The sequence below is a fragment of the Chaetura pelagica genome, unplaced genomic scaffold (assembly GCF_000747805.2).
Source record: "Chaetura pelagica isolate M959 unplaced genomic scaffold, ChaPel_1.0 scaffold109, whole genome shotgun sequence".
NCBI classification, from domain to species: domain Eukaryota; kingdom Metazoa; phylum Chordata; class Aves; order Apodiformes; family Apodidae; genus Chaetura; species Chaetura pelagica.
The window spans coordinates 14,609,680-14,635,862 of record NW_009970725.1 but is presented as its reverse complement, the minus strand read 5'-3'; the positions used below and the strand labels follow the sequence as shown (position 1 = coordinate 14,635,862).

At 36.5% G+C, this 26,183-nt stretch overlaps 1 protein-coding gene across 1 annotated transcript in view; it reads right to left on the bottom strand.

The window, feature by feature from the left end:
• Nucleotides 1-26,097, bottom strand: part of GNAL (guanine nucleotide binding protein (G protein), alpha activating activity polypeptide, olfactory type) — a 135,509-nt gene extending 109,412 nt beyond the window's left edge. Inside the window, exons 1-4 of the mRNA XM_010006874.1 lie at nucleotides 25,941-26,097; nucleotides 25,471-25,543; nucleotides 24,578-24,632; nucleotides 24,275-24,394 (exon numbers count right to left, since the gene is read on the bottom strand). Coding sequence (XP_010005176.1) covers nucleotides 24,275-24,394; nucleotides 24,578-24,632; nucleotides 25,471-25,543; nucleotides 25,941-26,079 — 387 coding nt within the window. The 5' untranslated portion in view covers nucleotides 26,080-26,097. The remainder of the gene's footprint in view (nucleotides 1-24,274; nucleotides 24,395-24,577; nucleotides 24,633-25,470; nucleotides 25,544-25,940) is intronic.
• Between the last annotated feature and the right edge of the window lie 86 nt (nucleotides 26,098-26,183).

The following is a 26,183-nucleotide window of genomic DNA, read 5'->3' as shown; positions in this document are numbered from 1 at the left end:
TTCTCCCATAGGTGATAACGTTGTGGCATGAGAGAGTTTCTGTCTACCAGGAGTATTCCCACGCAAACAGAACCCAGACGTGTCCCACTTTCTTCTCATAGAACTGGTCACCCTTGTCTAATCTCCTTAAGTCATCTGGTGTCTCACTAGGGAAGTGCTATCTAGGACAAAGAAATCTGTAGGGATGCTGGCAGGAGTGGAAAGTGAATCTTGTGGCCAAGCACACTGGGGCTGGGCTGCTCAGGAAAATGAAAATAAAGTGAAGGAGCTCTCTTTTTAATAAGGGGAGCAGGAAAGAGGAAAAGAAAGATAGCAGAAGGACCAGGGCTTCCTTGGTGGGAGGGAGAGGAAGAGAGAGAGGAAGGAAGAAATGCACTTCTCTTCACAGATACAGGGGTCAATAATTAAACATGTAACAATGAAGTTTAAATTTAAACACCAAGTTATTTTTTTCAACAATGTTCCTGTATATGATAGTTCCAAACTATGACCTTTCTTTGCTGATGCTGGAAGAGATCCAAGGTATTTCAGGAAGAAGCTGGGTCTTCAGGTAAGTAGATTAACTTTTATGTAGTATGTAAGAATTTCCAGACAATGTGTGGATTGGAAAAAGGCTTCTGTTGACATCCACATTTCTTAGGAAGTGGAATAAAAATAGTCAGAGGCCGAAGCAACTACATTGAGTCCCGGAAAGTCAGCGTTAGACTTAAAAAAAAAATAAAAATAAAGCAAAGCTGTTTGGGAAGCATTTAAATGGGAGAATTATACAAATTTATAAAATGGAAGCTATTTTCTTGTACTACAATCATACTACTGCCCGAGCCTGCATGATACTATGTATTCTACAACATTTTGAATCCTTGAAATCTTAAACATAGACTAATAAAGTATGTCAAGATATACTTACAAACTATTTAGGCAGCTTTACTATTCTACCAGCCATGCTGATGGGAACAGGAAAGGGTAAAGTCCTTTATTATTTACTCAGTGGACTGAAAAAAAGCCTGTATGAGCTGAAAAGATCATAATTATGAAGTTAGTAGTGACTCATTTCTTTTAAAGCCACCTGCTTGCTTATATCCTTTTTATGAATTACTTTAAAATTTCTCATTTTAAAGTCTGTTTATCCTTATCTATACGTTACAGTAAGATCATATTAAGGGAGATGTCAGTCTTTCAACCCATCTATTTTTGACTCTGCTAAACTAAGATTAGTGCAATGGATTTTTGTTGACTGAATAGATTTGTAAATCCATCTCCACATTTGTGAAATAATTTTGTACCATAACAAAATAATGCTACAAATAATTATTGCTTACTATTGGCACAGTATAAAGGCCCAGACATATAAAGAGCCTATTTTTACTTTTCCCACCTCTTTGTTTAGTTGAAATTTCAGTGTCTGCCTTGAAAAACTAAACCACTCAAAATATTAAATGGGATTTTTTGTTAAGTTAGTAACAGTATTGATAAACAAAGACTCTTAGCTGTTACCTTCAGATTTTCTCACATTTAAAAAATGAATCTTTTCAGTTTTGGAGCTACACTGAACATTTTTAGAATAAGGTTTGCCCATAAGAAACTTAAGACAATGCTAAAAAAATTGAAATTATATCTGCAGCTTTTAATGAAGAGCTGTCATGTTTGCAGAAAGCATACCTTCAAACTATCTAGCTATGAACGGAATAATCTCATCTTGGAATTCATTAAGTGTTCAGTAATCTGAAATGTGCTACATGGCTCGTGTCTTATCTGCAGCAAAGAAACGCAGAGCTCTGCCGTAATTCACTGAACCTCAGTGGTATCACATTACGCTATTTGTAAAACAGCTATTTACTTTCACATACAGAAGAGCAATCTAATACTACAAAATGAGAAAAAAGTTACTAATGTAGTAATTCAGGCACCTAACCAAGTTTTAAAAGACTGTTCAACATGCCAAAACACCAAACCGTCAGTACCACACAGGACAGAAGTTTCAAAGCTTTCCTACCCTCAGGAACTCTTTTTTCAGTGAACTCCCCTCCAGCAACAATAACTTTCCCCGTGAAAAATACGGCTATGGAACCCTGTGTTCTGTACTACCCACAAGCATTTTGGCTAGCGCAGGACAACGATGAATTCAGGCTATATGAAACAGACCTACGACAGCATCTCCTGGATGAAAATGGAGCTTGGGTAAGTTGGAGTATATCGATTGGCTTTTCATACCACTAAAGTCACTGGCTTACGAAAAGCCAGCCTTCCAACTAAGAGACATGAATGGATGAACTGCACCTCAGCTGAGTAAATTTTCAAATAATAACTTGAAGCATGTCTGTTTAGCTGTTAAGCTCTGCCTAATATAGAACAGCTATTGAAGGTTATTTTTATTCTACCATACCATTAGATCTCATGTTTTCCATATTTTGTAGTAACAACTTTCCACAACAGCTATCCTCTTTCCCTTAAGAATCACAAGAAAAAAGGACAGTGAACATTTCTAAATAGCAGCACACACACCAACTGAACATTTTATACAGATCTATGTATCAAAAACTATCTTATTGTGGACTTAATTAGATGTAGTTAAAATCTTAAATCTGGAAATGTAATGTAATTTGCTTCATATTCCACATCCTTAATATATGTTTAAAAGGGACAATAAATTAAAATGTAGTAATTTGTTAAACAAGTTAAGAATGCTATAGTTTTTCTGTTTTAAAAAATATTGTTTTCTTTGGTGACTATATTCTAAAGGTGGTTTACTATTGATGAGACCTCAGGGTCTCATACAGGGAGTCACTAAATCTCACTGGCACTGCTGATGCTACACACAAACCTCAAACCATATGCTGTTCTCTTACTCTTTATTTTGAAGATACTGCAGTTATAAGACAGGATCTCTGGATAATGTACATGATATAACAATATCTTCTTTCACAGGACGCTTCTGTACAGAAGGCACTGCACATCTAGCCATGACAGACTCAAGTAGCAACACACCGGGGCAATGCTGTGCTTGGCATCCTGCACCTGGATCCATCATCTCAATGATCGGTTTACAAGAATTCATTTACTTAAACTTTTTATGAGCAGTAAAAGAAGGAAAAACATTATGCAGCATTCCATGGTTCTTAAAACATATACTGTATCCAAGGAGAAAGCTTATCAGCAGCTATAAGCATAAAATGTGACTACAAGTGTAACATGTAAATGTTACACTCAAGTTCAGCTGCAGCCTAACTTATTAAGCTGTTTGAGCCTTACTGCAATGTGTGCTGTCTCCTTAGCTTGGCTTCCTAAAGAAAGGAGACTTACACTGAGGTATCATCTGTCTGACAGTCAATTATGCCTTCTACCTGACTTTGCAACATATTGGCCAGTTCCAACCTAATGCCACAAAAAGGCAGAGGAATCTAAGGAGAACACAAAATTTAACAAGAACGTCATTAACTGGAGGAAGGTGTTGGTTCAGCAAGGTATCATCTGTCTGACAGTCAATTATGCCTTCTACCTGACTTTGCAACATATTGGCCAGTTCCAACCTAATGCCACAAAAAGGCAGAGGAATCTAAGGAGAACACAAAATTTAACAAGAACGTCATTAACTGGAGGAAGGTGATGGGTCAGCAGCTCTTTACTGAAGAGAAGTTTTAGTGTAATCCCAAAATGTTACCTGTTTTTGCTGGATTAGCTACTGACTGATACGGTCTGACTAGTCAGTCAGCACTTAGTCACCAAAAGATGCACCAACATGCACTGCATCTTATCCAGCAGGACGGGGACAAGGACTACTGTGATGAAAATCGAGCAATAGGAGATCTAAGAGAAAAAAATAGGCTACTTATGGTCACTGGGGAAGCAGGCTGGTCTTCTAAAATACATCAACAGGCAACCAGAATTTATTAGCTCAATTATTTATGGAACAAATTACCATTTACAGGACTGAGAACAACACTTAGAGCTCCTGGTGAACATCCAAAAGCACAATATGCTGGGCACACTGCTTTAGCTAAGAAGAAAGGTAGAAGAAGGAATGGAGGAAACTATGTACCAAGGGTGGCAATATAAAATTATGTTAGCTCATTTGCATAATATTCATAGACAGCTATAATGAGTGACTCTAATATTATATATTATTTTATGCTATACTATATCGTATGTAAATTTGCAGAACCCTCCCACCAAAAGTAAGAAACTTATGATGACCGTCATAATAATTCCATATAGCAAATTTAAGATACAAACCATGGCTTAGTTAGCAGCTTCAGCAAACTCAGAACACAGTAACTCTTTGGGCTGGCTGTTTAACAGACACTTCAGTAATCAAACACACAAACAACATGGAAGACCCAAGATAAAGCAAAAATTAGACTTAAATTGGATTTCTAAACCAAAGTACCCATCAGAGATATACTAGTCTTACTGCTATACAGTAAAATGTTTTAAAACTGCTTCCATGACAGCAAGTATTTATTTACCTGGGGGAATGCTCCTATACCATGAAAACAAACCTTTATTTTAGAGGGTGTTGGCTTCAAGAATCCAGAATATAGTATTAATTTTCAGCTAACCCTCAATAGCCAGTTCATACAGATAAAGAGAAACAGTCAGAAGCTAAAATTAGTTGAGTCCCAAGGAACAAGGCCTGCTACCACCCCTTGCTACCAGTCACTAAAGATACATGGTGAGTGAAGAACAAAAGAGACAAATATGGCAATGATAGAAAAAAAGCCATCTAAACTTTAGAACGTATAACTAGTAATTTTGAAGTCTACAACTGCATTTACAGGAAAGTTAAAGCTGGATGTTATCCAGTTCCACATTACATTTAAGGGCATCAATTAACAGCAATTAACTTTAAAAAAATGTTTTCTTTTTGACACACAAGGTGTAAAACCACATATCTACAATTCATCTACTAAAAACCCATAATTTTTTGACTAACTAAAAGAATGACTGACTCTGTAATTTTTTTGTCCCCCAGCATCACTGTCTGCTGTTTGTCTGCTACTAAGGTCTCATTATTTTTTTTAAAATGCATTTTGATACTTTTATGTAGACACGGGCCATGCTTCCAGCTCCTAAATGACCTGCAGTGCAATTTACTGTAGTGTGTACTGTACAAAGTTCTTTGGTATCCACAGGAACAGTAACCAACTGATGTGAACTTCCTTCCCTAAAGAGCTTGTTTTGAATAACAGACTACTCCAGGGGGAAATACATTATCTTGTCTAATCAAATGTTGAAGTGAGGCTGATTTCATTCCAGGGTTTTACTATGTGTTGTGGAAATGTGCGTAACACTGACCTTTAATTAAATCTCAATCTTTAAAGGAAGACACTAAAAGCTTAGCGGCCCAGCTACATTTAAATGGTTTAAGGAATTAACAAAATCCCCTATTTTTTTAGTGAATGTGTTCTCTAAGACATTTGCTTTCACATAATCTGTATAAAAGGGTTTTCAGTAGTTATTTGTTCTTACTTTGTACAATCAGCTTTAAAATACAGATGTTAAATGTACCACCTGACATGTAGTTTTTCTTATCAACATGCTTCTTTTTACCCAAGTGTATCCAAGTGATTCAGTGTTTTTTGATTAGATAAATATGTTCCACACCAAGAAATACGTCCTTTAGACAGAAAACAATTCAACAGGAAAGCATCACATACATGCGGGGTGAAAGTTCATTTTTCACGTCAGAGAGCTTGCGTCAGGTAAAACTATAACTCGGCCTCTCGTGATGCCTTCCCAGGTGGCATGAAGTACAAACAGCCAAGCCATACCCAAGAGACCTTCTGCTGAGAAGACACCTTTGGGGGAGTCTCCTACCCAGGTACCATCAGGGAAGGAAAGGACAAGTCAAGGACAGGGAAGAAGGAAGAGGAATCAAGGGGGATACTGAGGTGCCTTCTTTAGCCTCTCATTTCCTTCACCTTGACCACACTACAGCAGACAACACTAGACAAGGCAAGAGAGAATCTAGCATGCCCACTGAGAATGGGGAAAGCAGAGAAGTGTCTTGCTGGCACTGTGAAAAACACTAATAAAGAAGGACATATTTTGATGAACTATTTGAATGCTGATTATGTGTACTCACAAAAAACCCCACAACTACATTATTCCTGTAGTTAAACAGATATCTATATTTACTGATATTTTTGCAACTACTTTCAGACAATAAGTGATCCTATAAATGCAATAAACACTATCACAAACAATCTCAAAACCTGGTTCAATACTCAGGCATTGCTATACTTTTGTTGTACTGGTCAAATAACTGTTTTCAAAGTCAATATGTACACATGTACAGGCCTCTGTAAATCAGAATAAATCCATTAAACACCAAAACTCTTTATTTCTGCAACTGGTACAAAACACTTGTCTGACATCCCTTGAACATTCTCTGCTTGTAAAGTCACAAGTTTAAGGCAGATCAGATCTCCAGTGCACCAAATCTTTATCTTAAATAATGTCTGAATTTTAAAAATATTTAATTTTTTTCCTAATTATTCAGTTTGAAGTTTTACTCTGCTTGTTCCTAACATGTTTTTGACACCCGTTCATGTAATTTCTCACTATTATTTTTCAGTTTTAGTTGGCTGCAGAGGTTAATTATAAATTGGCAGGCTTTTCTATCTATCACTTCACAAATTTTCTTGGAAACTTAATGTTATTTAAAAATAAAAATAGTAACAAAACCTGATTAAATTAAACCTTTGAATTAAATATGAATTCTTCTTTGGTATTTATTTTGAAGAATAAACCAACAATATTGGCCTCTGTTGACTTATTGTACCAATTTTGAACATATTTTGGTGTTTTTTATATTTCAGAAAATTTGTTCTTAGACACAGATGAAAGGTAATTATATTCTAGTCTAAGAATGCTTGCAATCTTTTTTTAACAAACCTCATGCCAATGCCAATATTTTATTTTGCAAAAGTAAAAAAAAAAAAAAATTTAACTTCCTCTCCCTGTGTCTCTTTACATGCTCAGGAAACATTACTGGGACATTTTCCTTGTGGTAACAGAATTCAGGTAACAGAGAACTGAACATGGAAATTAAGGTAAAGAATGGCAGTAACACAATTTACAACGAATTATGAATACTGTTAGACACAGAGAAGCTTTCAGCTTGCCTTCACACAATACTCGTTATTCAAGTATTCAGCTCAGATGGTCTCAAGTGTTTTTGTAAAGATGAGTATATTTTCTTTTCATTTTTTTCAGTTTGCATACATTCAGGTTGAAATGCAACAAGGAGGTTTTATTTCTTCCTCTCCTTTTTTCTTCCATGAGAAAAGATACTAAATAATTTAATCCTTGAGCTAATACAGATGCAGATACTAAAGGTTGTGTTTTAACATTTTTAGCAGGAGTTGAAAAGTTCAACTGAAAAGCTTCACTGGACTTCATGAAGACAAAACATCAGAGCATATCACATTTGCTCTCAATTTACCTCCTGAACAATACAATTGATCTTAGCTAAGTTCTGAATTGACCTTCAGGCTTTTTAAAAGTATACATTAGACATAAATATGCCTCTCTGATAGTACATCATAGCTTGTGAAAATTCAGGAGTTTCACCACTGTGAGTATGTGTAAAATGGCCTTACTTTTTCCAAACTATTGAGAGCAATTTCCCCTCTTACCAGCTATAGCCTTTCTTGTATTATCAGATAACAGATTATACAAGGACATAGAAATGGGTTGATTATTCTTTTTTTTGTAGAAGCCTCTCCTAAACTTACAGAAAGAAAACTAAAATTAATTCTGGTAAGAAAGGCAATGTGCTCTCTCACACCTCTTACGGTGCAACTGGAAAAATTAAATAATGGCTAACAGGGGAATCCTACTGGCACATGAAGAAAAACTTTCACCTGAACAACAGCTATGTTTCATTTTTCCTTTTTAGTTAATCTATTTCAAAACAAATCAGCATAGTGCTGATTGGGATGTGTAGGAAAATAATACTGAAAATGACTTCTTAAACCTTAAGAAGGCGTGTGCAGGATGACACTAGAGGTCTGTCCAGCTCACTCTTTCTTTTAACAGTGAATACCCAACAAGAGATGGGCAAGAACAGGAGCAGGATATATAACATGACTTCTCCCCAGTTTTCCAAGACTACTTCTCAAGAACTTGAGCCAGATAGGGTTTCTGGATACTCAGGAGCCCTCAGCTGACTGAACTCACCCCATATGCCCTGAAGGCCATGCAAACTTTATAAAATAGCTTCAATTCTACATACTACTGCTCACGTGGCATGCACTGGAACAATACCCCATTCTTACTTGACATCCACAGGAACATTATTACACTGGCTCTTCCGGCACTCTGAGCACATGTAAACAGAACTCAAACATCTCCACAGGAACATTATTACACTGGCTCTTCCGGAACTCTGAGCACATACATGTAAACAGAACTCAAACATCGGCACCTATAGGTACTCTCCCCTGCTATGTCTTCTGTGGCCAAATCATCACCCATGGGATTTCTGCATACCTATCTATCACATTTGCAGTAAAGATAACACAGCAACAAAGCAGCAGTGGCTTGCAGCTACACAAAAAAGCCAACAGAGGAGAGTGCTTCTCACATGAGTCTCAACAGGTATGAAGTCTTTTACATACTGGAGTTCATGAGAGTTGATTGCTTTTGAAATTCATCAACCTAGGCCTTAAAGCTCCACCCCACAAAGTTGAGTTTGGGAAGAACTACAGCGAACACAGCTGTGTTTACTTATCCAAAAGGGCAAGGGTGGGCAATACAGGCCTTCCCTTGTACCACCTAACCTCTGCAAGAAATTTCAGACCTGCTACCAAAAGAAGCAAAACCAACACACCGCACTGAGTTTTTCTAATACGCAGACTTTCAGTGGCTTTTGGTCTGACCATAATCTCTGACTGTAGATACAGAAGTGGAGGAAGTAAGCCTGCTTGTTTAGATAGCCATCACCTTCCCATGATGTCCCACCACGCCTGTTCTGACCTCCGGTTTCTTCTTCCCCATTTTGTGTCACTCCCCTCAGTTAGCACCACGGAAATGATCCACACTAAAAATAACCTCTCCCTCCACCTCATTTGGTCAGGCCAAACAAACAGCTTTACCAGGACACAACTGAGGGCACAGCACAGGCATAAAAATGGGAAAGTGGAGTGGATAGTGATGGAGGAATGCTGTAGGATGATGGCTTACCATTGGCAGCGCCACTGGAACAAATGTACATGAAACTACACAGTTAGCACTCCTTAACATGTATTCTCAGAGCAGCAGTGTGATTCAAAGACTAGTGACTTGCTTAAAATATAAACCTGGGGGAGAAAAATAATTGATGCAGGGAGAAGAAAGAGGTATCATATGCACATAAAGATCTCAGAAGAGTAAATGAATTTGAATGTCAGTTGGACAGGAAAATGCCCTCTAGTTTTAGGACCGACTCAACAAGAACCCAACCTTAATATTATTGAAAAACCTACCCAGAAATAGTATGCACTGACCTAGCTCAGTCAGTCTATAAGTACAGCAAACAAAGAGTGCTCAGCACAAACAGCTCACTTGCTAGAAGCAAATGCCTGGAATTCCCTCAGCAGTCAAGCTGACTGTCAAGAGTCAGGATTTTCTCCTGATGACATCCTCAAATTCCACAGAGCAGCTCTTCATAAAACGATCAACAAATACTCTGTTTTAAATTTCCCTCTTGGTGTCTAGAAGCATGAAAAGCAATATATTCTTACAAAAGACAACTAATTGTACTACGTGTAAGGATCTTTTTTTGTAGTCACTTGTATTTGGGTAATGGAAAAAGAAAATTATAAGATAACTTTGATTTACTGCATACTTTCAATCTTTTACTTCTTCCAGGATTCAAACCCTTGAAATATAGGTATACAGCTTGTTTACATCCATCACGTATGCATGGATCAGGAATGGAATCAGCATGGCATTTGGCTGTACTTACAATAAGTGCACGTTTAAATCAACAACACTGCAAGATGCAGTCAACACTGTTTCCCCTTAAATCCACTCCATTAGGAAAGTAGGGACTAACCCTAGTAGGAAAAGAAAATGGGATTTGCTATCATGAGCAGAACTAATGAAACTTCATTTCCTGTGATCTGTATCCATAGTTCTTTAAACCTCTCATTAGCAAAATCACCAGCTTTGCTTCTTTTATGAAGATAAATACACAACATGCATCTCCAAAAAGCCTGCAGAATGCCAAGTCTTGCAACAGGGCTCACACATGACGTACTTCTTTGCTGTGATAGCTGGGAGCTGTCACCAAGACTTCAAAGCTACTCACCTGCCACCATTCACCTGGAATGCTTTCCCTCTAATGCCACAAACTTGAAATAATTCCCCCCCCCCCCCCCCCCCCCCCCCCCCCCCCCCCCCCCCCCCCCCCCCCCCCCCCCCCCCCCCCCCCTTCAAATCCTTTTTCATTTCCACATGCTTCAAGGCCTACAGTCAACAGCTTATGAACTGGATTTTTTACTCTACTGTTAGCAACCAAATGTCCTATTTCTTGAACAGATTTGAACCTTGTGCAAAAATAGGAAAAGTCTTATACTTAAATGCATATATGTACATCAGTGTACACATATATGAAACAAAAACTCCTGCTTGCTGCTTTTAATTGAAAGTGCCTTAAGGCATGCTTTTTACTCCCTTGAGCCTTCAGAGATAATAGTCTTGATAGCATTATTTTCCCTACTTAGTAATTTTTTTATTTTCTTAGGAAAGAAAATGTTAGATCCTTTCTGATTAGCAGATGTGGATAATTCTCCACCAGGATTTGGATTTAAAACAATCAACACATGGAGTCACAAGATAGTTTTGCATACTCTACAGTCTGCTACATTATCTGAATAGCATCCTGAAAGAATGTGCACTATCAAAGAAATTATCGCGTCTGTTTACACAACAAGGCCATGACAAGTCAGGTAGTTAATAGCTAATGAACTCTCTAGATTAATTCAAGACAGGACTATAGAAGCTTTAGTTTTGGAAAAGAACTTCCTGGGGCTTTCAACCAACACGCCTATAGGACCTTTGTGAGCAGAAAGAAGAGTGGCAAATGTGAAAGACCAACTGACAGGACCTTTTCCACAGTTTTCCAGATGTTTTTCACTCGAGCATGAAGTGATTTATGTCACTGAGAATACAGCTTTAAATGCCTGTAATTGGGCAGTTGCATCTCAGTGTATTAGTGAGGCTGTGATCCTTAAAGTCACTGTTGTAAAATACCCCAAATATGTGGACTATCTTAGAACACAGAAGAGAGGAATTTTCTCCTCTTCTCAAGTTGACTTCCTCCCTGTGAAAAGAGAGGCACGGCAATACGTAATTACAGGTTTTTTAAAACTAAAATTTGTATTAAGCTCCCTTTCCCCTTCAACTTGGAGTGCTTTCTTTTCAAGTGTAAACATAAGCAGTTTTCTTTGTCTCCTCTTACTCTTGATGCTCTCCTCAGGACTCCATTTGTGTGCTTTTCTTTAAAGTTCAGTTCCCAAAACTAGACACAATACCCCAGCTGAGGACTCACCAGTGCCTAACAGAATAGCATAAGCACTTCATGTCTTTTTGTGTAACAGACTTGCTAACAGCACCCCAGAACGAGTTAACTCATTGCAGGTGGTCCATTAGAACAAAAAATAATTTTTCCTGCACTACAAGCAGTTTTTCTTGCAACCTGTATCCTCTCCCATTCCCTTCCCTAGAGACTTTCTGTTTATTCCTGAAAGGCTTCAAGAAGGGGATGATGACTGGTTGGCCTGTTAGAGATAACCATGTTTGACAGACTTAAATGTACAGATTTCATATTATCAGGATCCTATACCAACTTGTTCTTAATTCTCTGTACTATTAAAAAAGCTGAAAAGTGAAACAGAACTGAATTACTCTCTTTGAAGCGTACTAGTCACAACTGATGGAGAAAATATGAGGAACAGAGGTAGAGGTTTAAAAATAAAAAAAAGCCAATCCAGAAAATATTTGAACAGTAAAAAAATGACTTCTCTAGTAGACACTCCTTACTATTTTTGCTCATTTAATCATAATCTAGAACTCTTTTTCCCACAAACCACAAGTGCTGAATCATGTAAGACCTAAATTGACATAAAAATAACAAAATTCTGCTACTTGCAGCATTTCCCCAAGGGAGATCAAAAAAGTTCAAAACATTTTCTCTCAGTGACACACAGTATTACGAACTGCAAGGAAAAAAAAGAAGTGGCATTTTGGTATTTTTAAACATTTTATTTCTCTAATGAGAAGGGTTCCAAACAATGGTCATTTTCTCTGCTACATCAGGCAAACCTTAATGAACAATTAAGGAATGATGAGCAGATCTGAAAGCACAAACGTCTTTCGTGGTACTGTAAATATTGCCTCTCCAAAACCAGGCCAGTTTCTTTTTCATGTTAAGATCAAAAATAATGTGTTCTCCTTCTGCAAGGAAGAAGGTATTAGTCACAGTGGGTAATTTAAAAAACACTTCTTCATGAGGAATACATGGCAGCCTAGCAAATGAGAAGACATATCATTATACATGAAAGACTAAAATATTGAATGCAATGCATTTTCTTAACAAACTAGTCAAAACGTATGATAGATCTGAAAACACCAGAGAAGAACGAGGATAATTGTCATTAATAGTACCCTTTGGGCTTTGCTAATGTTGCTACCCAGATCTTCTCACATACTCTTACTTCCAACTGTGGCCAAGTTTTCCTGGAATTATAAGATAATCTACTATAATTCTATAAAGATTCAACTCAGTGTCCAAAAAAGCAAACAATGTTAGGAATTACTAGAAAAAAACTAGAGAATGGAAAATGAAACACAATGCTACTGTATAAATCTGCAACATACTTACACCTTGAATAGTGTGTGCAGTTCTGGTCTCTCACTGTAAACAGAGTCTAGTAAAACTAGATGACACATGGAAGTGCAACAAGAATGGGAAAAGATACAGAACAAGCCCTGAGAGAGAACCAGTTAAATACTCTTTATCCAGAAAAGTAAATATTTGGAGGGATATGACATGCAATGAGAAGGGCAATGAAAAGATGAAATATTTCTAATAGCCAAAACAGGGAAGGAAAAAATAAAATAAAAAACTAAATAATTAAAAAAAAAATAAAAATCAATCAATCAAGTGGTACTTGATTGGTACATATAGCACATACTCATATTGCAGAACTCACTGCCATAACAGAAAGTTCCCAAAGGTGGGAGGAAAAAAATGAAAAAAGAAAGAAAAGAAAGGAATTCCTGGAAGAAAAATCTACCAAAGTTATTAAACACAGAAATACCACTCCCAGTCAAAAATACCTCAGCCATAAATCTGTGGGGACTAGGACAATCAATGTGGGAAACACTACTATGTGCTTGCTCCATTCTTAAAGTCTTTTTCCTGGTTTCACTGTAAGCCATGGTTAGAGATGAGATTTGGTGCTAAATGAACCCTTGATCTGAGCTGGTACAGTTTTCTTATGGTTTTATCAAGCTGTGCAAATCAATTTAATGTAAATTAGATACCTAAGACCGTGTGCTTTAAACCTTTCCTTCTACACAGAAAGTTATGCTGGTGCAGCCTACTGTTCATCAAGACTTTTAAAGATATTATTATTAAAAAAAAACACCCCACAGTATGAAAATGAATCACAGTGACTATTGAAAAGACCTACTGTTCACAGCTTAATAGCACCCAGAGAACTGTCACTTATCTGAAAAAGATTTTGCTTATTTCAAGTTTTGTGCCAATCTCTAACCTACACAACTTTTCCCACCCCCAAGAAAATCCATAAAAGTGCTGAACGACCTCCCAGATATAAATTTAACATAGAGAAATGATTTGCTAGCTTTGCTTTTCCGTTGAAAGTATTTATGAATTTAATATTCATACCACTGCATAACTGGAAGCTCAGATGCATGAATGCTGTCCTAGCAGTATATCAGAAGTGCACTTGGGTCCACATATATCCATACATTCAAGTCTTCACAAGATTAGAGCCTGGAGAATATAGTTGTTTAGGATGACTTCTTTATTTTTTATGAAACATTATATTTCTTTCCAGGCTTTCAGTCATCAGTGACAAAACCAAAAATCTGCTCTGTAAAACTGAAGGCCAAGGACCAAATTTAATTCCTTATTTCTTCAGAACAACAGTGAAAATCCTCAGCGGTTTGAATGGTTGGCCATCTTCCTCTGCTGATGTGATTTTTAATTAATACAATTATTTTTTTGTTATGATTTCTGACTTATGTATCCTATGACTAACTACCAGTTTTGGTCCACAATATACCCCACACTGCTGTTTGTTTGTTAGCACATTTACTTTGCTGTTGTTAAAATCTAGAGAGAAATTCAGCAGATAACAATGATTAGAAATGATAATTCTAGGGGTGGAAAAATAGAAGCTCTACTGTTCAATTAAAAGTATGTTATTCTAAATAGGCAAGTTTGCTCTTCCCAGAAGGAACAGGAAACACTGACATACTGAGAAGGAAGCAGAAGCTTAAGTTAATGTTAGAGGACACCTGCCTGCCAGAAAGAACGTTCTCACTCAACCATTTAAGGCTGCTGATCCTTCCATGAAGCCTCACTCTTCTGTGGTACCTGCTAGCAATCTGGTAATTAATGCCATAGTTTCAGCAGCAAGTGGAGACCTGAATTCTTCCTCTATCCAACGACAAAACAGAAGTATCCGTATATTCATAGCCTAGTTTTTTTGTTGTTTGTGGTTTTTTTATTTATTTCTCCTCCGCCTGTTCATTTTGCCTGGGGCTGTGAACTCCTTAAGGCACACAGCCTGTGCCCAAGGCACTCTGGAGCTGACTGACCACTGGGTCCTGCTGCTATTTGTGGCCAGCTGCAGGCAAAGGGTAGTTACTTGCCTGTACAGAGGGAAGTGAGGATACACCTTCCCCTATTTTACTTAACTGTTCTTTGCCTCTTCTTGTTTTCCTACCTGACAGCTCTTAAATTTGAAATTATTTAGCTCCTACGACAGAAAGTATGTGGGTGTATGTTAAGAAAAGAATGATCTGCACTGATCTGTCACTTAACATCCTATGGAAGTGAGGGTGGACGTGATCAAAAAGCATTCACCAAACTAAAAGAGGTAAGAGGGCTTGCATATCTTTAGCCTATTTTATCTCGCTAAACAATTTTGCAGTTCAAAACAGAGGGATAATTATTTGCATTAAAATATGCTTAAGTCCTACTGACAGCAATAAGAAAACTGTAACAGAATGAATTGGCAGAAGTGTCAGAAAACGTTTACTTTTCAAAGATTTAAAAGGCAAAGTTCATCTCTAATGTCGACGTAACAGACAAAAATTCCAATATTCTTCTTGCCTAAGGATAAATAACCTTTCAAAACATCCAGTATAGGTTTTTAAAACAAATACTAGTAGATTAATTACAAGAGCACACTTTAAACCAACCAAAATTAATCTACGGATTTAAAGCAAGAAACCACAATCTGCATGCTTCAAGTGATAGCTGGCGCGCCTGCAACCAGAGGTAGCTCTCTTCCAAGAAATTACTGCAAGCATTTCCAAAGTAAAAGACAATATAAACTTAAAACCATGTTGTACAAATTATATTCTCCTCCTGACTCTTTTTAAAAGAGAAGGTCCTAGAACTTGACTACAATACTTATAGCTGAATCTCTTAACTACAGAAAAGCAAATTAAATAGGTGGCAGAACAAAACCATAAACATTGTAAGGAAACTTAGCAAACAGGCACCACTGTAGCCTTTCATCTGCTTTATCATAAAGAGCATCTTAGATACTCAGGGGAGAAAAAACTGGTCCTAATACTTTCTTGTTTTCAACTTATTTACTGCATTGTATGCAAGGCAGACATAGAGTGTTTTGTTCACACTGCTTAGCTTGTTCTCTCTATTCCTCAGCTCAGGTTGCTACCTTCTGCAAACAAAATATCCTGTCTGTTGATGCAGACTATATTGACATTAAAAAAAGATAATCCACTGTTGACAGTAAGCACAAGCAATAGATGAAACTATGGAGGTGATGGAAAAAAACCAAAAATCCTCAAAGGTCTAAGCTGGCAATGCTTGGTAACGTTTCAGAAACTGAAGTTGAAACCTCATCATGTGCTGATCAGCTCTTGGGGGCACAGATGTTGGCTGTTGTGCTGATCAACACTCAACTTAGTTAAAACACTGAATAATTACAATCTTATCATTTGAGTCAGTGATATTCTTTGTTCCATAGGTCCTCACTGGCTTCAGTGACAATTTGTATGTAATTGATGAGTTATCCCTTATCTGTACATTTTTATCATTGTCACTGAATTAAAAAAACAACTTTAAAAATTTCTCCCTCACTAGTAAACATGTCACTTCTACAGAGCACTCGAAAATTGCAAAAGCAGTGCATCAACCTGCTATCTTTGGCTGCAGAGATTAAAATAATTAATTGATAATGAGGACAATTGTGAAACATACTGTGCTATGTTTACCTTTTCTCTGGCTGTGATGGAAAATCTGTTCTAATGTAGTTTATAAATAATGACAATTTATTAATTTCACTACCCTACCTCTGAAAACTGCCTCTTGGAAAAATCTGAAATGTCATGATCCTTGGACTAATTGGACAGTGTGTCTTCATTAAGAGTGTGGTTACCCTTTTCCCGTATTTACATTTACTTTTACTAGAACTCAGTTTGATTTACACATGAGGGAACAAACAAGCAAAGTTCTTGCAAGCCTTTTCAGGTGCATGTTGTGTCAATAATTTACATACCAATTTGCAACTAAATCTTCTAGAGATTTTAATGCAACTCAATCTATGTGCTAAAAATTGCACAAATGTCTTTCCTGTTTCTTGAAGGAAGACTGGAAATCACGATCATTCTGTTATTCTGTCCAAGCTACTACACCTCTATCAGGCACTCACCTAGTAGTGAGGAACACTGTTCCTTCAGCTGTTTTTCTGAATATTACTGCTTGGGATGGAGAAGAACTGCTGCACATCACAGAACTGCTTTTGGAAGATACCTTAGCAGAAGCCACAAGTTGTTCAGGAACACAAAGCTGCAGCCCCCCTGTGCAGCCACAGTTTAAAATTAAATCAATGTAAGCGCTTCACAGACCTGTGGCCAGTACAAAGATAAGGACAGTATAGGTTTCAACCTATTGCTTCTGCCTTTCTTTAATCTAAATTTAGAGTATTCACTAAAAAGTACCTGATGAAAAAATATATTCTAAAGCCCATTAATGATCCTGTAGTACATTTTTAATTCTGTGAGGAAAATCAGTCACTCCCACTTAAAATGATAATTCAAGTTATTAGTCTTCCCATTGCCATCAAATAAAATATCCAAATTTAGATGTAAAAATATTTTTGTCCTTGTAAAGTGTGATAGAAATATATGAAGTTTTCACCTAACATGTAGAAAAAAAATGACAGAATATGACACTTATTGTTAATTTACATTATTTGACCGGATGCTGGCTTGACTTTCAAGAAACTTCTAAACAGTTTGTATTTATAGGTATAAAGCTTGAAGTAGTATAGGAAATGTCAACAATTTTGGAAGCTGCTTAAGTAAGTTAAGTTTTAGTTAGCAGTAATAATAAATAATATCTTTCCAGTTTCACAGTTAAAGTGTCTGCGTTGTGTGATGCTAGTAAGTAAGGCAGGCTGGATAAAGTGTGACCACCACCCCACTATCTGGGAAATCAGACCCACAATGTAAGATACCAAATATTGAATTTGGTGCTACTATGATGATGTAATACTGAATGTGACACTGCACTTGATTCATAAGCAGCACTGTTTATCAGACTTTCTCAAATAATTGTTTTTTCAGACTGAAACTAATTATTTTACATTTTAAGCTATGCAAAAAAATATTCTTTAAAAAATGCAAATACATGTGGGAAAGGTAGTTTTTTCCTGATATTTCAAAGCTGAATCTGCTCTTAAAAATACTGAGATAGGGAGACCTAGAAACAAACACACAGAATGAAATACCTGCTTCTTCTTTTTTTTTTTTTTTAATCTGATACAACTTATATTTGTTAACCTTAGATGATTTGTGATTATGCACAGGACTTCCTATGGCTCCCAATCTCAGTATTTCTGTTGTTAATTTTTGGGGGTCTAAGTAGATCCCCAAGTTCCTGTCCTAGGACAGAGATTTAATTATTTACTTATCATCGGTATAAAGTGCTAACAGTTGTGGTTCAGTGAGATTGGAACATGGGGAGGAAGGAATCTGTTATTACACTTCTATTAAACTGAGCAGTGTTTAACTAAAGCAAAAACCTTACTTTATTTTTAAGTTTGACCATAAGGATTTCCTTCATCCTAAAGGAAGCATCCCCCAAGCACAAACCTGAGCCTTAGAGAAGATCCATACTTTACATAAACAACTGCAATTTTAAGACCTGGTTCTGTTTTCTTTAAAATCAGGGTATTTATTAAAGTATTAAAATAAAGTAATTAAAGAAAACAATGGTTGAATTTTATACTTTTACAGTTCCAGCACATACTATCTACTTGAGAAGTTTTGGGATTTCTTGGCTTGATTATTTTTCTTCTTTCTCTCTCCCCCCCAAAAAATCGCCCTTTGGTTTGTAGCACGACCCTGGTTCTAGTTTTACATTTTTGAAACTACGCTAACAAAACTACATTTTATTAATGACAATTAACACAATGACTGATTATTTCTGAAAGCATTACTAGACTGACAGATCCATCAATAGCAAACATATTGTTTGCAGAGAATAAGAGTAAGAACAAAATAACGTGTAACTTTGAAGTATATTCTTGATTTCATGTTTGAAATGTTTATAATTGTCTACTTGAACTAATCAGAATATTAGGGACTCAGCTCTAATGAAAACTAAAGTTCAGTTCTGACGAAAACCTGACATGCTTATGCTCCCTCTGTATGCAAAGGGGTACTTCATATGGAAGGAAAGGCATTGCTGGGCATCAACAGAATCTGCTCTTAACATGAAAAGAGCTCAACTTCACTATCTGCTGTTAAGTAACAGTTAGTCTACAGCATAAAAACAAGTGCTATCACAACAAAGACATTTCATCTGTTACCTAACTGCTGCTTCTCCCTACTATCCACTACTTTTCAATATCATTCCTCTTGACAATTTTAACCTTTGTGTGAATACTAAAGAGTTGCCATCAACTACATTAGCATTTGCAGTATTTTCAGCTGTCCTCTGACAGCCTTCTTTGTAAGTTTTTCAAATGTTACTATTTCAAGGTAGTAATAATGTGGTTTTACCTATACAATTTAATAATTATCTAGTCTTCCAGATACTTTCCATATTTGTGAAATAAGAACAAATTAAGAACTACTATTTTAAAAGCTAATATTGATGTGACACTGTAGTAATGTTAAATATCACAATCACAGATAATTATAAAAGCTTGTGGCTGTTCTTTTTACCCAAAATGGTAATTGAAGCCCTAAAGTAAAAATCTAGATTGAAAGAAAAATCAAGTGAAGCCAATGGAGTGACAATATTAATGATATTTTCTCTTTTATGCTATTTTCAAGTAAAATGTAGTATATTTTATCAGTCCTAAGAAACATGGAAATACTGCAATTAATTTGAAAATCTAAGAATGTAAAATGCTATTTTGTAACTCCTTTGGCCTAGCTACATCAAGTACATATTACAGGGAAACTTAACACACCTTGTGGTCAAATAGGATATTAAAGTCACAGCATTAACTGCACAACCCAAACAAGTTTAATCATGTAGGACCTCTATTTATACTGCTTTTAATCTTTTATTTAAGTATTTATTCAGGATAAAGGTTTTCTACAGCTCAGTGAGCTACTTCACTTAAGCAAGAACTTCCAGTTACTTCAAACATATAGACACACTGTGAAAAGCAGCATCATTAGGCATCAACACAAATTCCAGTTTGAATACCAGGTCTAATAAAAATTTGAAATGCCTAACAAAAGTCTAGTAACTTCAAATTCTGACAATTTTTTTTTATTTTTAATTCTTGTGTCTTTACATTACAAAGCTGTGATTTTTAAGAAGAAAACGTGGAGGAAAATTAATCAAATTGAACTCAAATGGCAATATTTGAAAATGCAGAGCAAACCACAGACCAAATTAATCTAAAGCAGTTTCCTTGTCAATGCTGACATTAACATTTCACTTTTTAAAACTAAATTTAAGAGCATGCCTGATAAAATAGTTTATAAAAATTAGTTTTAAAACTTCCATTCTAAAATTGGCACAAGGGACTACGTTTGCACAACTCATTGTTTTATGAAGGTTCAACAAAACACTTTGCCTATCTAAGACATTCTTAGCAAAGGGAAATGAATCTTACGAAAACTCTCCCCACTCCCTCAAACACGGGTGAAGTGTTCACATGTTCTCTATTAAGCAAGTTATTCATGTTCACTGGTATCTCATTCATGTAACCAAACCATTGACTATATTGGTAGCTAACTTAAAACCTGCCATATACCTACATTTAACTGGTAAGATGAGCTTGATTCAAGACATGTATTATGAAAAGCAACTTCATTTGATTACATTTTTGAGGAAGACAAACAGTAGATGAATTATGCACCAACCAGCTTTGTTGTGCCCACAAAATTCAAATATTTTAATAAAGACAACTGAACCTGAGCAAACATATGCTTACATAATACACCATGTTTTTCCACAGCTACCAGTATAATATGCCCTTAATATGTTCACTCTGATTCACAAAGGACAAAATAAATCCCCATCAATAAGGGATTAAAAGTGGCACAGGTCAATTCCTGTTAACTTTAGCAAATATCAATCAGCACTTTGTCAAAAATAATAAAAATACTTTCTGATATAGCATGCATGTGTTGATTTCAGTTTTAAAGCTCTTCTGCTGATTCCACCCTGGAATACGGAGCTGACGTAACACCCAAACTCTTAATCAGATGAAAATTTCTTAATTCCTTTCACAACTTCAAGAAAGAAACTACAGTGGACACTTGCCCTATTAACTTTTATTAACTTTGCAAAAACTCTAGCCTTAAACCTTGTGACTTACATAATTAGACTGTATCAGTCATCCAGGAAATTTTATGGTAAAAATGGTAGCCTTTTAATAAAAGTAATGAAAGCCAACATAAAAATTATAAAACAAATCAAGAAAACTTTATTTTATATCAACTAGATATATCATCAAAGAAGCGTAACTAACCTAAATTAAAGAATATGTTTTTAAAGTCAGTAGAATTATTGAGGGGGCACTCCACAGACTTCTAAAGGAATGTTATAAAGCTGTAAAGACAAAACAATTTGTTTTAAAATTTGTATCACTACTAAGTAAAAAGTTCTGCTTACATTTTGTAGAGAGCTATGTAATTAAAAAGCCAGCCATGTAATTAAAACACCAGCCAAATAAACCCCCAAAATACATATCAGAGTCGAAATGTGAATCCCATCCTTACTCTAGTTCTTGGAATTTCAGTCATAAATTGCAATTAAAGTATGATTTCACCCACAGGAAATCAGTATCTTCAAATCCACTTATTTTAAAGGACAGTTTTCACAATTAAATGCATATTAGTTAATTTGCATGCAATTTAAGAATGCATATCCAAGCATACTTAATACAACACAAATATATTTAAATTAGTGCCTCATGAGTGTTGGCCATATTATTCCATCAGTGAAGTTCTTGCATTTCATCACAGATCTCTCGTTAAAGACTCATGATACAGTGGACTCATTTCCCCACATTTTGCACGTAATGTAATGAAGTGCACCTTCAACTAAAATACATTGGTTTTACAACAAAGCCTAGATGACTAACATAAGCCAAAAAATAACACATCTGTAATCCATACTGCAACACTAAGGGCCATGTTTTTAACAGCTCATTACCATCCATGTCATAAAAAGAACACAAAACGGAACACCTAAAATTGCCTCTTCTCTTATTCCAAGGAAGGGGGGGCACCTTTCTCACATTTTACAATGTGCAAAAATTAACCTAAGTGCTGCCTAGGTCAGCATTTTTTCCTTTAAATCGGTTTGAAAGCACTGATGATAGGACTGCGAGTCCTGAGTGTCTACTCCTCAATACTGTATTGGTTTCTCAGGCTCAGAGAGCCTTATTCCATACATCTGCCATTAATCAGAGAATCAACACTGCTGAGTAAAGGATGCGTAACTGATCACTACCTCATTATTTATTTTTATATGTTGCCTTATCAAAAAACACAAAACGGGTCATAAGGTATTTCAGCTGGAATAATAATTTTACTTTAAGTTCTCATTGACTTAAACTGGAGTGGAATCAAGCCCTGAAACACAATAGCACTTTTTTTTTTTTTCAATCTCTCTTGCTCACACATTATCCTAGAGAAAAACAACATACTAAACCAACAAAAATATTAAAAAATACAGGTACCAAGCCAGATAATACATTTTACAAATAATAAACCTGTGACTTGAGCAGAGAAGAAAACAGAAGACAACAGATAAAAATGATACAATAAATAATTTACTTCTAAACCAGCACTAGATTTTTCTTCATTTTTTAAACTTGTAAACAACTTCTTTTTAAAATTATGACTATTATTTTACACGATTTCATATAATGTGACGGTATTAGCAGGAATCCTACTTAATTAAAAAACACGTGTTTCTTTTTTTAAAAAAAAGCAAAATGGACTTTGAATCAAGATTTCAAATTAATTATTACTTGTTTCACAGTCCACCAGGCTCTATTCTTTTTCCCCTCCAAGAAGAGCAAGCTTTTTCCCCTCTATAAAATAACTGTGTCAAGTTTGACCAGATATAGTCAGCTTCTTTGAAAAAAGAGAATTTTTGTAAACAATAACATAAATCAGAATCTCCAGCTATGGCTATGAAAAGCCCACTTCAGTTTTCTTTTACCCAAGAAATTCAGAAAAACTGATGTCACATAAAGAACTGCAAAGGATATATGCCACCATTTAGTTTACCCAAACAAGTAAGTCAACATTCAAGGAGGAAAAAAAAAGATAAAATGAGCAACAATTGCCTCAGAACTGCAATACCAGCGTAAGACAAATATTCCATGCCAAGCTTGCATTCCATTTATAAAATTAATTTCTCTTTTTCACTAACTTATATCCATCAATTGAGCAAGTATGCAATATGTAGGTGTACTTTGCAGTCGTTTTCTTAACATCTGCATTCTGTGTTAAATTTTAACTGTACAAGATGTCTGATATTTTGTCTTTATCTTGAACCTTGAAAGTGGTAGGTTTACCAGAGGCAAAACCACACACCAGAGAATATGAGTCATATAATAAAGAAATTACTCTTCCCCTTCTCCCCCTTCCACCCTGAAGCTATAATAACCTAAAGACACTCTACTGTAAATGGCTTCTTTGGTAATATTGATAGCATGAACAACTCGCAATAATTTAGCCAATGAATGAAGATTTTTTCAGTCCTTATTGTATCCATAACAAATCGCTCTCAGTATCATTTTAAGGCAAATTAAAAATTGTGCTACTGAAAAATAAAATTCCTTATAATATGGGGAATGTTTCCGCAGTTGCTTTCATGACAGGCATAGAATAGAAAACGTTCCATGCATGGTCCTATAAATAATAATACAAAAGATAATCAAACATAAGATGCCTATGCAAGTTAATCCAAAAGTTCTTCCTCATTTGCCTACAAAAGTGCAGCCCCTATACAGAAATCTTTGATTTTCTAATGCATCCATATCAAACTCATGACAACATTTACATAAAAGTAACCCACTGCTCATCCCAACTACAATAAATACACCAGGAAGCAAAACACCTTACTTGACCATGGTTTACTCGAGTTTCTACTCTCAAGTACAGTAAGTATGGAAAGCACCACTGGGACCACTCTATCCTTTTATCTCCTTTTATATCCTTTTCTTTAAGTACACGGACTGACACCCTGCATCTAAGTCCATGTAGGGAACCAGCTTTCAACAGTCTTACTTGAAATGTCAGTATGTGTAATTGTATCAGAAACACAGAAGAGAAGCACTAAATGCAGAAACAGCAAACACAAACAGCAGCAAATAAGTAGCAACAAAACCTTGCACCACTAAAACAGGTACCACCATCCAAGTCTTGTAAAAGTTAACCCAGTAGTAATGCTGGCATAAGCTCTTCCCATGTCCATCTCACAAAAAGTAAAAAACCCCAACATTTCAGTAAATCAAAGAGAAGTGATGCGGTCCCCCTTGAAGCAGAATAAATCAGAGGTTTCTGTACTTACCTTTGTATAGTCAAAGTCAGAAAGAGGAGCTATACTCTTGATGTAGTCCATTCGAAATTGGTTTTCTGGGTTGGCCAATGGAACAGGGGGTATTAAAGTGCTCATAGCTGAAACTATAGTCTAGAATTGGATAAAACAAAAACAAACACATTAATCTGGATAAATCTAGGATTCGGGATCAATAGAAGATAATCCAATCTGATCAGCAAAATGGGATTTCTCTCAGCACAATCTTGGAGAGCACAATCCTCGTCATTTCCAGTACACCCAAGCATTTAAGAACAGTATAAAGTATGTTCTTACCACAATAGCATCTTTAACATTTTTCCGAATATCCAGTATTTTCTGTTTCTTTTCTCTGCATTAAAACAGAAATATTAACACTTTGTTTTTTCTTCCAAAGCAGTTCAGTCAGTTGCATTTTTTTTTTCACTGATCGCTTGTTTATCTGCTCTTCAATCATTACAACATACTAACTGAAAAGAACAGCAAGGTAAATATATATTTTCCCCTTATCTATTTTCTCACATAGTATGAAGACCAACGCACATTCATCCCTGATTTTTTTAAGTCAGACAAGCACAGCCACATCTGCAAAGCCTCCCCTGATGGAACTGTAATTCTTTCCTTCCTACAGCATGCTATAAACATGCTCTAAATTAATAATATGTAGTCGAAGGCCAACAGATATCTAAAATTAACTCTATGGATTAATAATAAATTCTGGCAAAGAGTTCTTCAGAGAGAAAATTATGTAGCCTCAGAAACCAGAACGATTTCTAGCAAACGTGCAAAATTAGTTTCAGTTTTACACTACACCAAATACCGGAAAAACAGCAGCCACTGTCATCCTGAATATGACTTGACATGTATTTTTTTATTACAGACAGATGCAACATTTAGTTATTTGCTTCTATGTAAAAAGTAGTCGCCATGTTGTTGCTACACAGGGGCCTGTCAAGCGCTGCAGTAGCAACAGTGTAAAATACAGTAAAGGGGCCAGAAGGAGAAAATGCAAATATACAATAGCAGTAATTTCCTTATTCTCGCTCCCTTTCCTCCCCTCCCTCCCCCAAAATGCAGTGTCAAGCCACCAGAACACCGGGGATGAGAGAAGAAATTTCCTAGCCTACTGTGTCTTAACCTGTTTCCAACATTTAATGAAAATTAAGTCACAAAGTATCAATAATTCTTACTCTGAATTAAATCCATTGACATGTAGGATTCGCATTTGTTTCACAATAGTGCTTTTTCCTGACTCACCAGCCCCTAAAAGAGAAAGAAGGGAGAACGTTGTGATAACAGGCTTCAGACTAAGGGCTTTGGTTGATATTATTTTATTATTATTATTTTTAATTTTCTGAAGGCGACAGCATCTCCCACCTCCGGCAGCATTTCTGTGTATGTGCATCCATGTGGCTCAGGCGCTGAGCTCGATCCGTGGACGTCTCGCATATTGCTCAATACAACAGCCTACATTTTCATACCTAAGGCACATCTACACAAAAAACCACAGACAGACAGACACACACACACAGACACACACAGACACACAGACACAGACCCCCCATCGCCCCTCTCCACTGCGCCCTGCCAGCCCTGCGGGCCGGGGCAGATGCTGGGGCAGATGCCCCCTCCTCTCCCCGCCGCCTTCCTCCCTCCTTACCCAGCAGAAGCAAGCGGTGGGTCGCCTTATAAGCCAGCCTCTCCTTCTGCAACTGCTTCTCTATTTTTTTGTTGGCTTCCCGCTGCGCTTTCTCGTCGATACGCTGATCCTCCGTTTTGCCGTTGCCCAAACACCCCATGGCCGCTGCCGGGGAGGGATGTCAACCCCCAATTCCTCGCCTTCACAGACTGACTGAGCGAGGACGAGGGGGAAGAAGGAGAGGGGGGCCGGGCTGGGGGTGAG